At 45.6% G+C, this 18,830-nt stretch overlaps 1 protein-coding gene across 1 annotated transcript; it reads left to right on the forward strand.

Annotated features, from left to right (window-relative positions):
• Positions 1-265: 265 nt before the first annotated feature.
• LOC138582371 (keratin, type II cytoskeletal 5-like) lies at positions 266-15,703 on the forward strand. The gene is made up of 9 exons (XM_069653634.1): positions 266-887; positions 1,146-1,366; positions 2,868-2,928; positions 3,139-3,234; positions 4,879-5,043; positions 10,577-10,702; positions 11,419-11,639; positions 13,852-13,886; positions 14,429-15,703. The coding sequence occupies exons 1-9, from the start codon at positions 360-362 to the stop codon at positions 14,722-14,724; spliced, it is 1,749 nt and encodes a 582-aa protein (XP_069509735.1). The 5' UTR covers positions 266-359; the 3' UTR covers positions 14,725-15,703.
• The last annotated feature ends 3,127 nt before the right edge of the window (positions 15,704-18,830 follow it).

The following is an 18,830-nucleotide window of genomic DNA, read 5'->3' on the forward strand; positions in this document are numbered from 1 at the left end:
ACGGCATGTACACACGATCGCTTTAAAAAAATGATGTTATCAGCTTTTTTGACATGGGAGGATTAGATGACAAGTCGCAGAAGACTGAAGTCTGCAAGCCAAGCAAGTTTTTTTTAATTCTATAGGTGTGATTAGTTTAACAGGTTGAGTAGGAGTCGTCGCTGCCAGAGATGCCAAGCCCATGATTACTCTAAATTATCCTCGTTACTCTAATGTGACCAAGCCCAACATTTCAAACAGATAAAAGGTGGAACCTTGAGCTCCATCAACAGAGGGGTTCAGTCTCCTTCACTCTATGCTCTGTTCCTGCACAACCTTGCTCTTTCTTTCAATTTCTGTCCCCCACTACGGAAGCCACCATGAGTATGAGGCAATCCTCACACAAAGGTGCAAGAGGGTTTAGTTCTTCCTCTGTTGGAGGAGGCTATGGCGGAGCAAGAGGAGGTGGTGGTAGTGGAAGGACGAGCTCAACCTCTGCCTCACACTATGTAGGGGCGGGCAGAAGCAGCATGAGTGTTGTTAACCTTGGTGGAATTAGGAAGAGTTTCATTCCAGCCAGTCTCCCTGGTCACGGAGGCTATGGAGTTGGCGCTGGAAGCGGCGCTGGAGGAGGTGGAGGCCATGGTGGTGGTGCAGGCTTTGGTGGTGGTGCTGGAGGAGGCTTTGGTGGTGGTGGAGGCTTCGGTGGTGGCGGAGGAGGTTTCGGTGGTGGTGCAGGCCAGGGTTTCCCAGTATGTCCTCCTGGTGGAATTCAGCAGGTCACTATCAACCAAAGCCTCTTGACACCACTCAACCTTGAGATTGACTCCTCCATCTCAAAGTTGCGCACAGAGGAGCGCGAGCAGATCAAGACCCTGAACAACAAATTTGCCGCTTTCATTGACAAGGTAAGGGTCGCACTTTAAGATAATTCCATTGAAATGTTAACTATTGTATATAGCATTCTGTTGAAACCATGTTTAAATGCTCTCTCTCCATCCCTAAACAGAAATCTAAGCTAAGAAAGACATTTGTGATAATGCTACAATACAAGTTAATATCGGTGCCTGCAACTTTTTTGATGCTTTAATCTGGTTTGTGCTCCAGGCGGCATCAGAGTCATGCAACTGATGTAAAATCGCAATATACCCCATCTATTGTTTAAGGTCCGATTCCTGGAACAGCAGAACCAAGTGCTCGATACCAAATGGCGCTTCTTGCAGGAACAGGGTCAGAAAGGTGGGACCAAACAGAACAACCTTGCACCCTTGTTTGAGAAGTACCTCATGAACTTGAATAAGCATCTGAGTGGCTTACAAAGCAGCAAGACCCGCTTGGATGGCGAGCAGAAATCCATGCAAGAGATGGTTGAAGATTACAAGAAAAAGTATGTCCATCAGTCCTGCTTCCGTTTTCCTATGTCATGTCATGTCATGCTTTATTATACTGCACCAGTCCACATTGTTCTATTCTAACAGCGCTGAGACTTGTCCACAATGTGCTTCATTGTGTGCCCCCCCCATTGATCTCCAAACCTTAGCCGTAGGAGAGGAAGGGTGAGTGGGGAACTGAGTTAAACAAACATGACATATTTCTGAAGGTAGAAGAGGAGATGGAAGCTAAGAATGAAGTGTGTGATAGTTTGCATGACTCTAGCGCCAGAGAAGAGTGATCAAAGTGTAGCGATGATCGGGGGCAAAGGGCTACTAGCACACACTGCTCTAAGAATAAGCCATTCACTCGTGAGGACAGTTTCTGGTACTTCACAGAAGCACTGAAAGTGCTCAGTAAGTGGGTGTCTGATGGGCTTGTGCTTCAGTGCTCCCTTGAAGTAAGGAGGCGTGGTTCCGTTCGGTGTTACACCATAAAAGCGCGGTAATGAGTACTCACAAGGTGCTACCCAGGCGCTTGTGGGCCCACAGTTATGCAGCTGTTTGCCATTTCCAATGCTTTGTCATATATGACCGAGTGAAAAGACGTGTGTATTGATTGCATCACTTTGAGATACACCTTTAAGCACTCAGTGTTGAAGGGCGCAGTTGCATGCCGATCCGTGGGCATGTTTTCCGTGCAGAACAGGTTGGTCACCTGGAACACGATTCCTAAAGGAGTGAAGAATGTGTATGGTGTTGACAGTGGAGACATGTCCACGTGACACGTAGAATGTACTCAATGAGCCACCTGAATTGCCAGCATTGATCCGGCACGTGTTCCCATGACCATTGAGTGTCCATGTCAAGGGTCCTCCGGGGACGAGTTCCGAGCACATTGCGTGGGCACTGCAAGTGTTGAAGGCTGGGCAACAATGGGCAGTCCTACAGGCAAACGCCCTCCACCCATGCAAGGGTTTATAGTTCTGAGGAGGTCGTTTCAACCAGGATAACATAGTACCTAACACTGTGCACAGAAGAGACTTTTACTGAAACAAAAAAAGAAGCCCAGGTCCGTATCCCTGCGGCATTTCCAAACGTACAGCGTGGAAAGAATGGCGTCCATGAAAATAGGTAATTCAGCGATACATTGTGGCGCGGGGCGATTTTTGTCGTGGTGCAAAAGGTGCGTCACTGCAAACTGTATGTACAGGGGGGTCACTCTATCTGCTGACACGAGCAGAGAGCCATCAGTTTGAGTTTGCATGTATACAACACACCGTTTATCTACATCATGGCCGCTCTTAGAGCCCCAGGCTTTCCTTGATTGCCACAACCGCCTGATTGTTTTCCAGCTGCGTTTCTTCTAGGCTTGAGTGCGCTGTGTGACAGCTACTATAGTATTGCACAGTCGCTCTGGCGCGATGGGGGCTTTGTGCTACGCCCCATTCCCCTATCACTGAACCTCTGTACACATCAGGATATGCTAATCAGAATCTCCCGTCTTCCGCCCGACAGATATGAAGATGAAGTCAACAAGCGTGCAGCTGCTGAGAATGAGTTTGTTACCCTCAAGAAGGTGAGTGATGAGTGCACCTGTGGAAGTCATTGCTACTGCCATGCATTCAGACTCGAAGACTAACGGCGCAGTGCCTAACAAAAGTAACAAGTCAGACTTACTCAAGGAAGCCCGCGCTAAGTGTGACATGTTATGTGAGATCCATTTTGTGTAGTATTGTGAGTATCCACGAGAGGAGGATTGATTTGTAACACTTTGTTTGTCTCTTAGGATGTGGATGCTCTCTACATGACCAAGGTGAAACTGGACTCAGATGTAGGTTCGCTGACGTCAGAGCTCGAATTCCTCCATACTATTTATGATATGGTAATCACCCTTCGACTTCCATATTGAAACATCCTGTACACATACATCATTTGAACATATACCACAGGGCTCTATTCTGTTGACGGTGATGGATGCCCAGGTTAATGGTCTCAATCTTAAGGTGAAGGCCTCTAATGAGGGTGAAGGTCACCCTGATGGCCAGGGCTCTACCACTACTAGAGCTTGGGCGGGGGCAAGAAAGGGTGGCCTCACTTTAGGTTCACATGACGCAGATTATCCATGTCCCCTTGACCAGTACCCGGTGTGCACACAACACAAGGATAGGCTTGGAATGGAGCCTTTATGGGACTTTGGACTCTGCACTCTGAGCTTGCTGATTGGCTAGAGAGCGGCACATTTTCCTGACCCGACATTAGACTGATCGAAGCTTTGGCAGCAGTAGTCCTGCTCAGAGCTCAGATTAACAGGAGTCTTCTTGCAGGTATTCCTGTTTCACGCATACACTGAGAGTAGTCTTGAATGTAGTGTTCCTGACCTGAGTTTAGACAGACAGGAGCCCTGGCTGCAGTAGCTCTGTTTTGAACTTAGATTGATAGGAGCCCTAGCTGAGGCTTTGCAGTTTTTTTCTTTTTTTTTTTAGCTTAAACTGAGAGTAGTCCGGGCTGCAGTGTTCCTGGTCTGAATTTAAATTGACAGGAGCAGTGAATCTCACACTGCTGGTATGAGCTTCCACCAACAGGTGTCAAGGTTCCAGTGCACCTTATCTGTGCTTAGTTTGGAAGGAACAGTGCAGTTCATATTTATGTCTAAACCCCAAGTGACATCACTGTGTGTACTGACAATCCTTTGATGAGTAATGGCTTTCACTTTCCTGTACTAGTGTTCCCTCAACAGCTTTCCTTAATCTAAGATATGTGCACTAATCGCTTGCACTAATTCCTGTCCTGATGTTACATTGACAAGAGAAGAAACTCTAGTACATTGTGATCTTGCATTGATAGGAGCCCCAATGATATCACAATACCTGTCCTTATATCCCACTGACAGGAGCCATGATTCTAGCATAATACCTTTCCCAGTGGTCGGCAACCCGCAGCTCTCCAGATGTTTTGTACTATGTGTCCAATGAGACCTCACGATTTATTGCACTGGCTAGGACTGATCGTCTCCTCAACTTCCACCAACAGAAGCCTCAGCTCTACATTCTTATACTGAGAATTCATTAGCACAAGCCCAGGCTGTAGTATTCAAATGCAGAGCTTCCAGATATCGACAGAAGCACTTACTCTAGCATTCCCAAACAGGCTAGCACTCTGAGATGCCCTCCCCAGGGTTTCGGTTGGGCGTTTCAGTTCACAGGGCAATAGTCCAATATTCCTACACTGGCTTCCGGTCCGGGGTAAGATGTGTACCCATTCTTCTTGTAATACGTTCTCTCGACTGGAGTTCTAGTTTGGGAATCCAGCAGGTCATATTTAGTGGTGTGTGAAGACATGGTTTGAGTGAATGCGGCGATGTTTGCAGCCTGGAGATGGTTGTCACTAGAGAGGAAATGCGATGCCCTGGACATCTTGTGAGACTGTTCTCTTGCATCAGGATGATGCAGTCAGTTTAGGGGATCCAGCAAAGATGGTGCTCAGTGAAAGGTGATCTTGGCTGATTGGTGTCTAATGTTTCTTGCAGCAAATGTCCCATGCGCAAGGACAGACGACAGACACCCAAGTTATCCTGTCTATGGACAACAACAGACAACTGGACCTGGCCGGTCTCATGGCAGAAGTCAAGCAAACGTACGAAGAGATCGCTCAGAGGAGCAAACAGGAAGCCGAGAGCAACTTTGCAAACAAGGTATGGGACTTGGAATAAACAAGGTTTGAATGGATATTTCATTTAGGTGCATTCCCGCATGAAAACATGCACAACGCCTTGGGCTTCTGTACTGCACATGACCTGCACTCTTGACCTACCATTCAAGAGACAATCAGATTGCACATAGATGTGCACCGAGTGCTGTTCCATGAGCATTTGGATGAACACTTCACTTGTTTCGCCCACATCAGGTATACGTTCTACTGTCACTGTGCAAAAGCAGAAACTCCCCTGACTGCCTAAATCCCTGCCTCTCTACATGAGAACAGTGAATGCCACGCTGCCCAGTGTCATTACCATCTTGGAGCTGGGCACCTCATGGGCCGGGCCTTATTCTCCTTATGTTGCTTATCCTCATGGGTCAAACTCAATAGAGAGTTGTTGGGACATCTGATAATATTAGGATAGGAAGATTTGCACACTCAAAAATGGTCCAGTTAAAGAGTTTGTGCTTCCTTACGTTGCAGTCTCAACCTCCATAACATGCAGCTTAGAGAGTTCAGGAGTCATTGCGATATAGTCTCAAACTCCATAACATGCAGCTTAGAGAGTTCAGGAGTCATTGCGATATAGTCTCAAACTCCATAACATGCAGCTAAGAGAGTTCAGGAGTCATTGCGATATAGTCTCAAACTCCATAACATGCAGCTTAGAGAGTTCAGGCGTCTTTGCGATATAGTCTCAAACTCCATAACATGCAGCTTAGAGAGTTCAGGCGTCTTTGCGATATAGTCTCAAACTCCATAACATGCAGCTTAGAGAGTTCAGGCGTCTTTGCGATATAGTCTCACACTTCAGAATATGCAGGTTAAACAGTTCAGGCGTCTTTGCGATATACTCTCAACCTCCATAACATGCAGCTTAAACAGTTCAGGCGTCTTTGCGATATAGTCTCAAACTCCATAACATGCAGGTTACAGAGGTCAGGCGTCATTGCGATATAGTCTCAAACTCCATAACATGCAGCTTAGAGAGTTCAGGCGTCTTTGCGATATAGTCTCAAACTCCATAACATGCAGCTTAGAGAGTTCAGGCGTCTTTGCGATATAGTCTCAAACTCCATAACATGCAGCTTAAACAGTTCAGGCGTCTTTGCGATATAGTCTCAAACTCCATAACATGCAGGTTAAAGAGGTCAGGCGTCCTTGCAATATAGTCTCACACGTCAGAGTATCCAGGTTAAAGAGTTCAGACGTCCTTACAATATAGTCTCACGCTCAGAGTATCCAGGTTCAAGAGTTCTTATTTCCTTACTTTCGAATCTCGCACTGAATCACACAATGGTCTTATTGTTCAGGTATCCTTACCTTTTTGTTTTTTTATTGTTTATTTAGTTTCTTACAAAACCTTTTACAACACTGACATTCTGGTCACTTCATGAAAAAGAAAAGTCCTTTTACATTATATTAATTCAGCTTACTCCCCAGGCCGAGTATAATGTCACTGTCGATCTTGACCACCCCGCTAGCGACAGCCCCTCTCCAGCGTTATTATCCCCCTTTGACCAATGATGTTAAGGAGCCCATATCTCGTTACGGGACCCCCAATCCTTTACTACGGTGTCGCGATAGCGTCAGAGCCGGGCTGCTCCGACGGCTTTAGGCATTCATTAAAAAAGTCAATTAAGGCAATTGATAAACTCACACATTCAGTTTCCACCATTCGTCTGCTGATAGAGATTCTGCCTCCCTGATGAATTTTGGATCTCATTTCTGATAAAGCCTCACATAACATCCCAGGTGCAGCAGGGTTTCATGAGACCCTATCTGTTTACAGAACCGGCAAGTTGAAGGGGCAAGACCATCTTTGTATCTGATCGCTAACATTTCTCTTGTCGGTAATAAATGAAGTCTCAGTTCCATTCACTGTGATCTGTATTTAGTGTCAGGGAATTTATTCAGGTACGGCTGGGGCTGTCCAAGGGATTTTGTCTCATTGTCCAGCTGCGTGTGGAGCTTGTATGCGCTTGCTTCCTCCACAGCTCGAATCCTGTCTGATTCCCATCGTTTTTTCCACGTTTTATCTGTATTTGACATCAGTTATTCAGGCGAGGAATCCACTGCCAGTAAAAGCTTTCAACATCTCTGTTCCCAGTTTTGGCCCATGAGGTTCTCATATGTTTGTCAATTCTTTGTGTAGTAGTTCAAAGCATTTAGTCTTATTCAAGTCTATGTATTTTCTAAAGAGACAGAGAGATTTCCAGTCCACCGAGACCTCCAGCGAGATTAGGCCCTGCTCACGTCTCAATATCTGCATTGGCGTTGATTTAGGTACGCCCATTACCCGCTTCCAAAATTCGCCCTGCATAAACGACCAAAATTGGCCTTGTGCGGCCTCTGTTGACTCTGAGCCATAAGTTAGTATTGGAATTAGTTCGGCTTTACAGAAATCCATCACTGGTTGCATGGGAAAGGCGCCTGATTGGACATTGCTTCTGCTTTCCCTATGAGGCTAGCCGTGTAGCCATTCTCGACAAGATTTGCCGAGAACAGCAGGCCCAGATATTTGAAAGAGGTGACTATCTCCAGTTCCTCCCCATCAATTCGCCAAATAAATTGTTTTTTCCCCTTGGAGGAGTACTGAAGTTGCATCCCCTTCGTTTTTTCCTGGTTGATGGTAAGTTTGTTTGTTTCGGTTTATGCCTCTAGATGATTAAATTGTCTCAGAAGGCCTATTGGGGTCCTGTCCACCAGGACCAAATCATCTGCATAGAATAGGTGTCTCAGCTCTGTTCCTCCAGCCTTTGGGCAAACATTTTTGCATCCTTTCATGCAGTCGTGTAGGTCACAGAAATACAAATTATAGATGTAAGGAGCCAACGGGCAGCCTTGTTTGACTTCACGCTCCGTTCGGATTTTAGTCGACAGCAGCCCCTCCCCATTACATTTTATTCTAAAGGCTGTATCTGAATGTAGAGCTTTAATGTGTGCCATTAAATCCGGAGGACATTAGATTCTTCCATGGCTAATGCTGTCAAACGCTTTGGAGAAGTCAATGAATGCCAAGAAGCATTTCTGTTTTGATTTGATCATTTTGGTTTTTAGCACGCAAAGCAAGAACATTGAGCTCGATGTTCCGGCTCCTTCAGTAAAGCCGAATTGGAAGAGGTCTTGGTGGCTTGAGTCCATGGCCCAACTTTTCAATCTTTGTAGCAGAAGTGTAGCATACAGCTTCCCCAGTACATCTAAGAGCGCTATCGGCCAGTAATTCTCTGGGTTGGCACCATCTCCTGTTTTGAGAATAGGTTCCACAATCATCTCTTTCATGACTCTGGGATAGATCTTGTTTCGAGCACTACATTTAGAATCACATCCAAGGCGGCTGCCCATTCAGTCAGGTTCTCCTTTAGCATCATGTTAGTCAACCCATCTGAGCCAGGTGCTCGAGAAGCTTAGTGCTTATTATGAAGGAAATTAAATCCTCTTGGCTGTATGATAGGTTACAAGGCGTGGCTCTGGTTCGGCTTGTTGGTTCATCTCTTGGGCACATGTAAAGATTCATATAAAGTCTATCCAGTCTTTCTCTCATACTCCGTTGACCAGCGGCTGGGGTTGTTTACCAGTAGCCGAGTTTATAATTGCCTATGACTTTCATGAGTTGTTTTTCCTCAACATGGTTTCTAACATCAACTGGACGTTTTTTCTCAGGATTTCCAATTTCTTGGATTTTACCCAGTTCTTGTAGGTGTTCTTTAATGTAATAATTTCGTATGCCTTTTCGTCCGCATCCATCTTTAGTGCTATTTTCACGTCTCTTGTTAGCATTTGTTTTTTCCTGGCAATTTCCAGGTGAAAGGCGTGTTTGTGAGCTGTTTGGGTGTGCTGCATGAAAGGTTTTGCCTTGTGGTGCGTCATCAGCAGCCCTCACTTGTACTCCTGTTGTAGGTTGGCTTTTTAAAGTTTGTGTCAATGTTATGACATCTTGCTTATCCATCCCTAGCCTGGTCCCTCCATTGTCCACCCTCAGATTCGGGTTGTAAATATCGTTCAATGTTGAGTTAAGTTCATGCCAATTGAACCTTAGAATGTTATGGCCGCTCTTCTCCGTATAAAGTACTTCTAGTAGGACGATCGAGTTCCAACATGCCAGGTAGGTTTGGGTACTTTATCCTTTTCCAGTGCACCCTTCAGCACGTGGAAATGGCAGGATTTCATCAATTGAGCCCAGGCCTTCCATCTCTTAGCTTTCTTGGGACCCAGTATTTGTCGACTTGGTACCTCCCATTTGTTGACCGGTCCTGCAGACCAGATTAAAGTTGCTGCACACAATGATCACACTGTTTGGTCTGCTATCTGCTTCTTCTATGGGTTTTGCCACTTCTTGCAGCATTTGTGCTACAGTCCTTGGTTTCGGATTCCAATAGGTGTTAATGAAAGTGAGGTACTTTCTTCATTACGTTGTGTGCTCCCCTTGGTGGATCTTAGTCTCAATCTAGTTGACTGCAGGTATGGTCGGCAGTTTATTGGAGAAATTGGCTCATACTGGGTCCCTGATTTCACCAGAGTTAGGTGTCCTGCAGCTGGTCTGCCTCACTTTGCAATCTCATTCTCCAAAACGTTAGTGGGAAAGAGTTCTTGTGTCCTTACCTTGCAGTGACACACCCCAGAATAGGCTGGGTAACTATCTCAGGTCCTTTATTTTACATTCCCAGACTATAGAACGTGTTTCCTATGTTAACGCTCTTTTGAGTCCTTACTTTGCATTCTCGGAAATAACATTGCAGCCTTACACTGCAGAAATGAGTGGGTAAAGAGTTCACGTGTCCTTGCTTCATGCTACGCGGGTTTAATTGTCATGTAGTTTCAGGGAAACCGTTAAATGCTGTTACAGAAAATGTACACTAGTTGCACATGACAGTTATATTGCCACACTCCATATTAACTTGTACTTAGCGACAGCTACACATGCATTCATTGTGACCAAAGCAAAGCCAACCTAACTTCACAGCACGCGCCACCTGGACTTCCTTCCGCCAGCAGGCCAAACGAAGATATAGTGCCCTCATCGTCACTGCAAAAGCTGGAGCAAGTAGCATAGGCGCAGGAAGGATGGCCTGCACATCACACACAGCTGCCTAGCCTCCCGGTACCAGCAGAAAGAAAGCAGTCTTCACGTCAAAAGAGATCATTGGGGTGGGAAAAAGCTTCGGCAAAGCTTGAAAAAAACAAGTGGGATGCTTTTGTTGAAAAAAGGGGACGAATGGTAGGTCTTACTAAGGGGTTGCATTGCACTTCAAACTCAGCCTGTGTTGTCAAAAGACCTCAGAGGAATGTGGATAAAAGCAAGAGTCTAGGATTGTTTCAATTGAAACTCATTGAGGAGAACCTCCACAAGCACCGAGCAACAGCAGATCCTCATCTCTGCTGATCAAGGATTTGGCATGTTCTGGCGCAGGCGGTCCTTACAATGGTCTCTTCATACTGTACTTTGACATGTACCGGGGACATTGAGTGCCTACTGAACTCCTGGCATGCTGCCTCTATCTAACCTTTTCCTGTTTCTGACTCTCCAGTACCAGCAGCTGCAAGCTGTGGCTGGCCAACATGGCGACCATCTGAGAAACACGAAGAGTGAGATCTCCGAAATGAACCGACAAATGCAGAAGCTGAAGGCAGAAATTGAGGCAGTGAAGAAACAGGTAGGACACGAAATTGCCAACAGGTGCATCTTTCACTTCTGACCACTGGAGACCACAATAAACAAACAGAACGGTGGGTTTTGGCGGGTGATCCTGGGGGCCTGCATTGTGAGGGTGTGCTTCAGAGAGATGGAGCCGCATGTGAGAAACGCTTAGCAACATTTCACATACATCTTTTGCGTTCACGAGAAATTAACCTCCAACCCCATGTGTACAGGCAGCTCCCTTCTCTTTCATGGGCATGTCTCACTTTTGTAATATGACAATTGTAAATGTATGCTTTCAGAATTACAGCACTCACCTGAAGTCTGGCACATACTGATAATTCAGATGCTCAGAAATGTGTTCGATGATATTAACCATTTTATACAATATGCATGTTATTGACAACCACAAAAAAGTAGCCCAAGAGCTCAGTCCACCAGTCCTCTAGACCAGGACTTTCCTAATCCGATCCTCGAGAGCTTAAACCACACCAGTTTTTCATGATAACAACTGACTGTACTAATTCATTTAGAATCACTATAGCAGAGTGTATTTTGTGTGGTTATCCTGCAATCCTGTTGGCTCTTGGGGACTGGATTTAGCTGCCCGGATCTAGAAACAATAATCTTTCTTAGCTACACGAAAATGTTGTTCACACTGCAATACTGTAATTCAGGAATCATCCAGAACACTGACCGCTACTGAACAGGTTTCCGTTTTGCTCTTTGTAGATTACCAGTGTGCAGGCGGGCATTGCAGAGGCCGAAGAGCGCGGAGAGCTTGCACTGAAAGATGGCAAGAAAAAATTGGCTGACCTCGAGGCAGCCCTTCAGAAGGCCAAGGAGGAAATGGCCCGCCAACTGAAAGAGTACCAGGATTTGATGCGTGTCAAGACGAATCTGGATGTTGAAATTGCCACCTATAGGTGTCTGTTGGAGGGTGAAGAGAGCAGGTGAGTGCAGGCCCCGCCGTTAGCGATCTTGTAAAATCACGCAAACACCCTCTGCATATTATTGCACCCAGTAATAAGCAGGTGGATGTCTTCTACCGAGATCAACGTTTGGACATAGCGCTCATTTTTCTTTCTGCTTTCTGAAAACGCTCATCTCAGCAAGACATTCCAGTGAGAACAATGGCAGATATGATATGACACGGAATTACAGATGTGCAGTCAGTGCTTTAAGTGGGGTAAGAAATTGAGGGGGGGGGACTCATTTGAGGGCGTGGCTTCCGTGGTGGGCGTGGCCTGAAAGTGCACAAACCATGGTAAGGTGCTCAAACAAATATATACATGTATGTAAGCTTTTATATATTTGTATGCGCACCTTTCAATGGTGTATGTACTTTTGAAGCCATCTTCTATAAACATAGAAATGTTACATTTTTCTATGTTTATAAAAAGTGTCTTGAAACGTACACAATTCAAGCCATCTTTATAATGCTTTGAGGACGGACAAAACCTGAGGTGTCTTTGTCCGTCGGCACAGTTTTATAAAAGATGGCGTGAATTGTGTAATTTTCAGACCATATTTTATAAACACAAAAATAAAATATGGATTGATAAGTACACAATACAAGCCATCTTTTATAAAGCAAGGCCAACGGAAAAAGACGCCCCGGGCTCAGTGATCTGTGCTCTGCTCTGCAGAGCAGATAGATTATAGAGCGGAGGGGTCTTTGACCCTCTGCGAACCCGGGGGCTCCATGATCTAATCTGCAGAGTAGATCACAGAGCTCCCAGGTAAGCTGAGGGTCATTGACCTGGTAAGGGGAAACAGAGGGACCATAACTTCCTCTTGTGACCCCTCCTAAGAGGGGGCACAAGAAGAAGTTACAGTGACTGACAGACGTGCCAGCCAGCGCCTTGCCGAAATTGCATCTTCCAGTTTCAGCAATGCTGTGGCTGGCTGGCACTTCTGTCAGTCACACAGCTGGCTGACTTTAAAATGGTGGGCGCATCTCCCGTCACGGCTATGGCTGTGGTGGGATACTGTGTCCTGCCATGGCTTTGAGGGACTGCGGGCCCCAGCAGGGCCCCGACTCAACCCCACTCTTTAGATACTGGCGGGCCCGGGCCCGGCTGGCCCTGGCCCACTTAAAGCACTGTGTGCAGTGCCTCTCATCAAGATAGGAGTTTCCGACTATCAGCCATCCTTCTCCTCCCTCCACCGGTGCGTGAAAGCCATTTGCACCCCGAGGGTTGCTGTGATGTAACATGCTCCTACACCCCTGGGGCTCAACATGGCAGCAGGGAAAAGGCAGTGTTCAATCTCACATGGCCGCAAAAAGTAAACGCTTATGAAAAAGGAGCTTTACCAAGTCTTGGTGAACTAAACTCAGCTGTCCCACTGCTCCATGCCCTGCATGCTGCAAGCGAGTCCCATACTAGGCTCGACCTTATACTGAAAGTTCACAAGAATGAGAATACCAGGCCAATGGGAGCAGTACACATGCGAAAACTAGGTTAAGAGAGATAGCAATGGCAATGTGCAATGTTCAACCACCATTCAAGCTATAGTAAAACTTCAAACTTTACAGGGCATTGGATTTTTTTTTAAATTGGAAGTTCCTTTGGGTATGCAGGTGTTGTTTGTGTTAGCGAGATCCTACTGCAGATGGTATAAATCATATTGATAAGGCTTGTGTGTGTCCAACTCTAAAAATAACAATTTAGTGGAAATGATTGTATCAATTCCTGTCTTGCATGAACTTTCAAACCCCCATGGATTACAGCTGAAGTGAAGGAACCTAGTCCAAGTGTGAGCAAGCCACGCCCACGTCCATGGACACTGGTCCCACCTGCCCCAAGAGAAATGGAGTGCAAGAGCTGCTCCAATGGAAAGCCAGCGCGTGCCTTCACGTTTACTATTGACAGAAATGACTGCTCTTAATCCCGAGGGAAAGGAAGGGGAAGAATGCCCACAGCCAGGTGTCCAGTCTGCAGCTTTTTGCAAGTCATGTTTGGCACAGTGTTAGCAGAATGATACCAGCTTCTGTTTATCATGGCCTGTGTGTCCATGAATATGTATGCCCTGTACTGAACTAATGGAGTAGGTCTGATGGACAAACAATGCACCTGTTTGCCTGCTTGGTGATGCTTCTGCTTACATCTGAAAGGACACGTGCCCAGCCCATTTCCCACAATCTCTTTCTTTCTTTTTCAGGATGTCTGGTGAGACCCAAAGTAGGGTCAGCATCTGTAAGTACCCGTACCCTGGCTCTTTCATGTCTTCACTGGGAAGGGGGTGGCCTTGTTACTAGATAAATACCGGTCAGAGCTCTTTACAAAAGCCTCAACAACCTCATACATGTTCTTCACGTGGTGGAAGGTGCCTTGTCCCAGCTAATTGATGAAACGGGCATGAGGGATTGCATTCATTGGATCGCAGGAAGATTCATAACTGTGATCCATGTGCTGCGTCTTGTACATCCTATGGTCTACAGGGGCTAAGCCATACCTGTACATACAAAGATCATGCTAAACTACTCTCCGAGGTCCTGGTCAGGGCCTCTTCTGAAACTAGTTATGGTCTTCGCTCAGAGCACAGTAATTTCAGACTCAAGCTGCAAGCCGTCATTTCTGTGTCAGCAAGGTTTCATTATATCCTATTGCTTGCTTGCAAGCACCTGTAGAGGTTAGCTCAGACATGTTACGTATACCAGGAAAGTCCTTAACTCAATGTGTTTTCCCGGGATGGAAGTCCATTTTTGAATGAATCTCTTGTTGTGTGTTTATTGCAGCTGTGGTCAGTGGGAGTCACAGCTCCAGTGGAGGAGGAAGTGGTGGTGGTGGATATGCCTCTGGAGGAGGCAGTGGCGGACATGGCTCCGGAGAAGGAGGAGGCAGTGGTGGCCATAGGTCCGGAGGAGGAGGTTTCGGAGGACACAGCTCTGGAGGAGGTGGCGGAGGACAGAGCTCCGGAGGAGGAAGCCGATATAGCTCTGGAGGTGGAGGATATAGCTCTGGAGGAGGCACCAACCGTAGCTCAGTGGCTGTGGCCTCAACGACTTCAAGCTCTACGAAGAAATCCTATTAAGTCAGAGATTGAAAAACAAAGTAACCAGATTCTGCCTAAATGAAGAGCTTTCTTGCCTGCTGCCAGCAGCACCGACCATTTAAATTATCCATCGCAAAACATTTATTTCCATCTCTCTGTCTCATCAATACACTGTACCTGCAGATTTCTAGATTATTGGTATCTGCGTCACATCAAGGTTAGACTTTGCATTATTCAAGATCGCAAGTGACTATTAAATCCTAATAATGGGCAAGGTCACGCCTAGAGGGGCACGATGGGAGAGGAGATCTATGTTGATAGACTGCTACCTGCTATTGGGATAGAGGAGAGGAGAGCTGGCAGTGGGCGGTCCCTTCCATCGCAGCACTACTCCTGCTGTAATCCCCTTGGCTGCTGCAGTCTTAGGCTTCATGCTGCACAAGTAATTGGTGCTGTGCTGCTTCCTCCCTCTGGGTATCCTTGCATTCTTCCCACCAGGGAATCTTAAGTTTGAATGGAATGCTTTCCTCAAAGAATGCCAGCGTAACGTGCGTCAAAGGCCCCACCATAGACCCGTGTTGGCTGCTTCATTATTGGGGCGTACGGTAGGCTGGCATCTGTAATGGAAAAGTGCCGGATACCGAGGTTGAATTGCTTTCTCTTTTCCGGGGTTGGGCGAGTGTTTTAGATCTTGACTTCTGTCCTTCTTGGTGTCAAGTCAAGGTTTTCTCTTCCATGCAATATGAATTCACAGGACTGAGGAAATCAGCAACTGCCATACGGCCTGAAAAAGACACCGCACGAAATAATTTACCACCACAAGGAAAACGTGGCCAAACGTTCCTAACTTTGTAGATGTCCCAACTGTGCGACTGTCGTTGTCTGAGCGTGTTCGAATGCCAGGCTTCCTGGTGCTCTGTTATGTACATAGAACCCTGTTCGTATTGCTGGTAGTGGGTGCTCAGGGCTCACGCCCTAGTCTCTCTTGTGTCTCTCAATAAACAGCATGTCAAATTCATATTCAATTGTTGGACTTGGTGTTTCATTTTTTTTTAGCGTCGCTCCAAAGCAATGGAAAAAAACGTACTTGCTCCAAAACTGTGAAAGAACTGTACAGGACTTTTCACTTCTAAACAAAAACCAAAGTCCTAATATGAGATGTAGCAATTCCCCTGCATTTAGGAGTGCTGTAACATCTCAATTGCTCCCACATCATTCATCATCAACCCACACATACACATATGACAATGTGCACCCTAATATATAAGGGTTCTACTTCTCTCTCGGAGAAACAGTTGTATTTGACATGCTGCACTTACAGTAATAGCAGAAGAGAACCCCTCACTTCTGGCATTCCATCCCAGGTAGATAGAGAATGAAGACTCCACAGATGGGGAAGAAAGGAGTATGGGGAATAGTGAAGCGGATCTTGGATCTCACACACGAGCCGGGGGCAAACTGAAGCTATGCACTCTGTGGCCAGACCCTGCTGTCCACTAGGAACCTAGATGGCTTTACCCCCTGACTCGATGTTCCAAGCTTTGTACCGACCAGCTCTCTTGTGGGAAATCACACCTTCCTTCCAGACATTACGTTCCAATCAATGGTGCAGGCCCTGTTCTTCCTCAATTGGACGGTGGCAATGTCCTGCACAGCATTCTACCCATTTCCACTCTGGCACCCAAGAGAAACAACCTCCACACTGCAGCTTGCTTCTTCAAAGAACTCCTCAAATCTGACCATATGTTTCAACTACAGCAGTTGCCCCTTTCACTTTCAAGACCAGCTGCATCATTTACAAAGCTGGCAGCATCTTGCACACTCTCTCCTACCTGACCAACAAGGCCACCATCTTTGGTTGCCAACTCTCCACAGGAAGCTAGGACCTTTTCAGATCACAGCAGCAGAAATGCAAAAAAACAAATCCTAGGAAACATTGATCTTCACCCCCAGGCTGTGGAGCCTCATACCTGTGAACATTGGATATGCACTCACTCACATGCAGTTCAGAAAGGGGTTCAAGGCCTTCCTCTTCAAGATGCACCATCTTCACGCACTGTTTCTATGATACATCAACATCCGAGACACCAGTGTTCCAGGGATGAATATCGGGTTCTAAACCATCAATCAGCCCCACATCTCTAGTACACCAGAAGGGATCCGAAAAGATTGTGAACACAAGCAAATTATAAACATCCTTGTCCAATTTTGGTACTGTCGAGGTTTTATAACACGGCACACTCCAGCCAGGGACTCCTTCCCCCGACAATGAATGTGGCACACAATAAAAACGCTTATCTTTAATAAACCACAGATTTGTTTTGAGTAGGCCTCCAACCTGTCTCGCACCCATCTTCCCGAACACCCCATGTCACAATGGACTAGGAACCAGGCCAGTGTGTATCAATAAGATATTTATTTAATGGAAAAGGAAAGATATTCAAAATACAATTTTGCAACAGCCACCAGTGTTGTGGTAACACAAGTGCAATGATTCCTACAGAACAATTGGTTCCAAATCCTAACACAGTTCACATGGATCTTTAATGACAAAACAGTAAAAACGTTTTTAAAGCAATTGATAGCAACACGGTTAAGCACTCCCTCTGCAACACTCACCCACAAACATCAGCTAACTTAATTCCTTTTGAATGGAAGGCAGTGGCAAGGAGTAAGGATAGAGGGAGAAAAGTCATATTTGGAATAAAGCCCACCACTCCAAGATGGGAAGTCAGAAAAGAAAATGAAAACCCAATTTTATAGCAAAACGGAAGAATCGGATTTGGATGATTACTCGCAGAGCAACTCACAACTTCGGTTGGACAGCTAGAAAGAACATTTGTGTGGCTACACTTGAGGAGATAGGGTAGCTTATAGACTACTAATCAGCACACCAGGGCAACGTGGAAACAGGGTAGGAAAATCGATTTTGAGGAGAAAGCAAATGCAAAAGAAAAATACACACAGCAAATGGAAATTCGTTTCACATGGCACTTGTAATGACAGGTAGCTAAGGAGAGGTGCTTAGTTTTGAAAATCGCAAATCGTTTTCTATGGACAAGGACAGATGCACGTAACAGGTAAGATGCTAGCAAAAGTGGTTGCTCTCAATGGGACTACGGTTGGGGTTTTTAGTAGCACAGATGCAAATAGGATTTCGTAGGGAATGCACACAATAAACTGACAAATTCGGTATTCAGTGATGAGACTAATTCTGTTGAGGCAATACTTTAATGACTATAATTATAAAAACACTCAATGAAATTCTTGATTTCAAATGGCAACAATATTGGACGTGAATTTCAATGGGGGAATTAGATACTCAGGTCTTATACATAGAACTGAAATATTTATCAAAGGAATATGCTAACATACACGGGCTGATACAGATTCTTCTATGGGAAGGTGAATGAATTATACTGGCAATTTGGCACTTTCAATGGGATTTTCTGTGGGATTTATGTTACAAAAAGAGAGGTTTATGCAATTTGGGATTGGGGTTATTTGCTACTTACAAAGTAAGTTTTGGTTTGGGATTCTGGACAGCCAGCTGGATCTCAGGACTCTCTGGACAGCTAGGCAAGGGTTCTGCTCTCTGCACTCTCTTGGATGGGATCAGCTAGGCAAGGGTCTGGTATCTGCACTCTGCAAGATGGTAAGGTGCAGTTTCCTTCCATCCTCTTTCTCCTGTCTCCCTGGATTCTTCTCTGTGCCCCTCTGTCCAGTACAGTCTCCCCTTATATAGCCCTAATGACATCATTTATTTTACAATCTGCGGGAAGTACCCTAGAATTACTCCTACCCTGGGATAGAACAACCTACCATTCCTCCCTCCACCCACTGGCATCATTGGTTCAAGGGGAGAGAGCATCATCAGCCTGTTTGTCATTTATTATAGTTATTTGTTGTCCGGTCAACTTTTTAGAAGAACTAAGTCATATATCATAACTTCTAACTTATACTAGACACTGTCATAAGGAATAATAGGCAGTTTTAGGGGGTTATGGGGAATTAGGAAAACCAATAGCCAACTCTGTGCGAGGTAGCATGTCCCCTTGGCACCTTTTTGTCCTTTTCATGAAATGCATAATAGTTATCACTCTGGAAATGATCAAGCATTTTCATAATGTATATCTCCATCTTTC

Source organism: Ambystoma mexicanum, chromosome 3q (assembly GCF_040938575.1).
Source record: "Ambystoma mexicanum isolate Mex_15411 chromosome 3q, UKY_AmexF1_1, whole genome shotgun sequence".
Lineage (NCBI taxonomy): Eukaryota > Metazoa > Chordata > Amphibia > Caudata > Ambystomatidae > Ambystoma > Ambystoma mexicanum.

Coding starts and splice junctions, on each gene's coding strand:
- LOC138582371 (XM_069653634.1), top strand. CDS start 360: ATGAGTATGAGGCAATCCTCACACAAAGGTGCAAGAGGGTTTAGTTCT. Junction 5,044..10,576: donor AGAGCAACTTTGCAAACAAG/GTATGGGACTTG, acceptor CTGACTCTCCAG/TACCAGCAGCTGCAAGCTGT. Junction 10,703..11,418: donor TTGAGGCAGTGAAGAAACAG/GTAGGACACGAA, acceptor TGCTCTTTGTAG/ATTACCAGTGTGCAGGCGGG.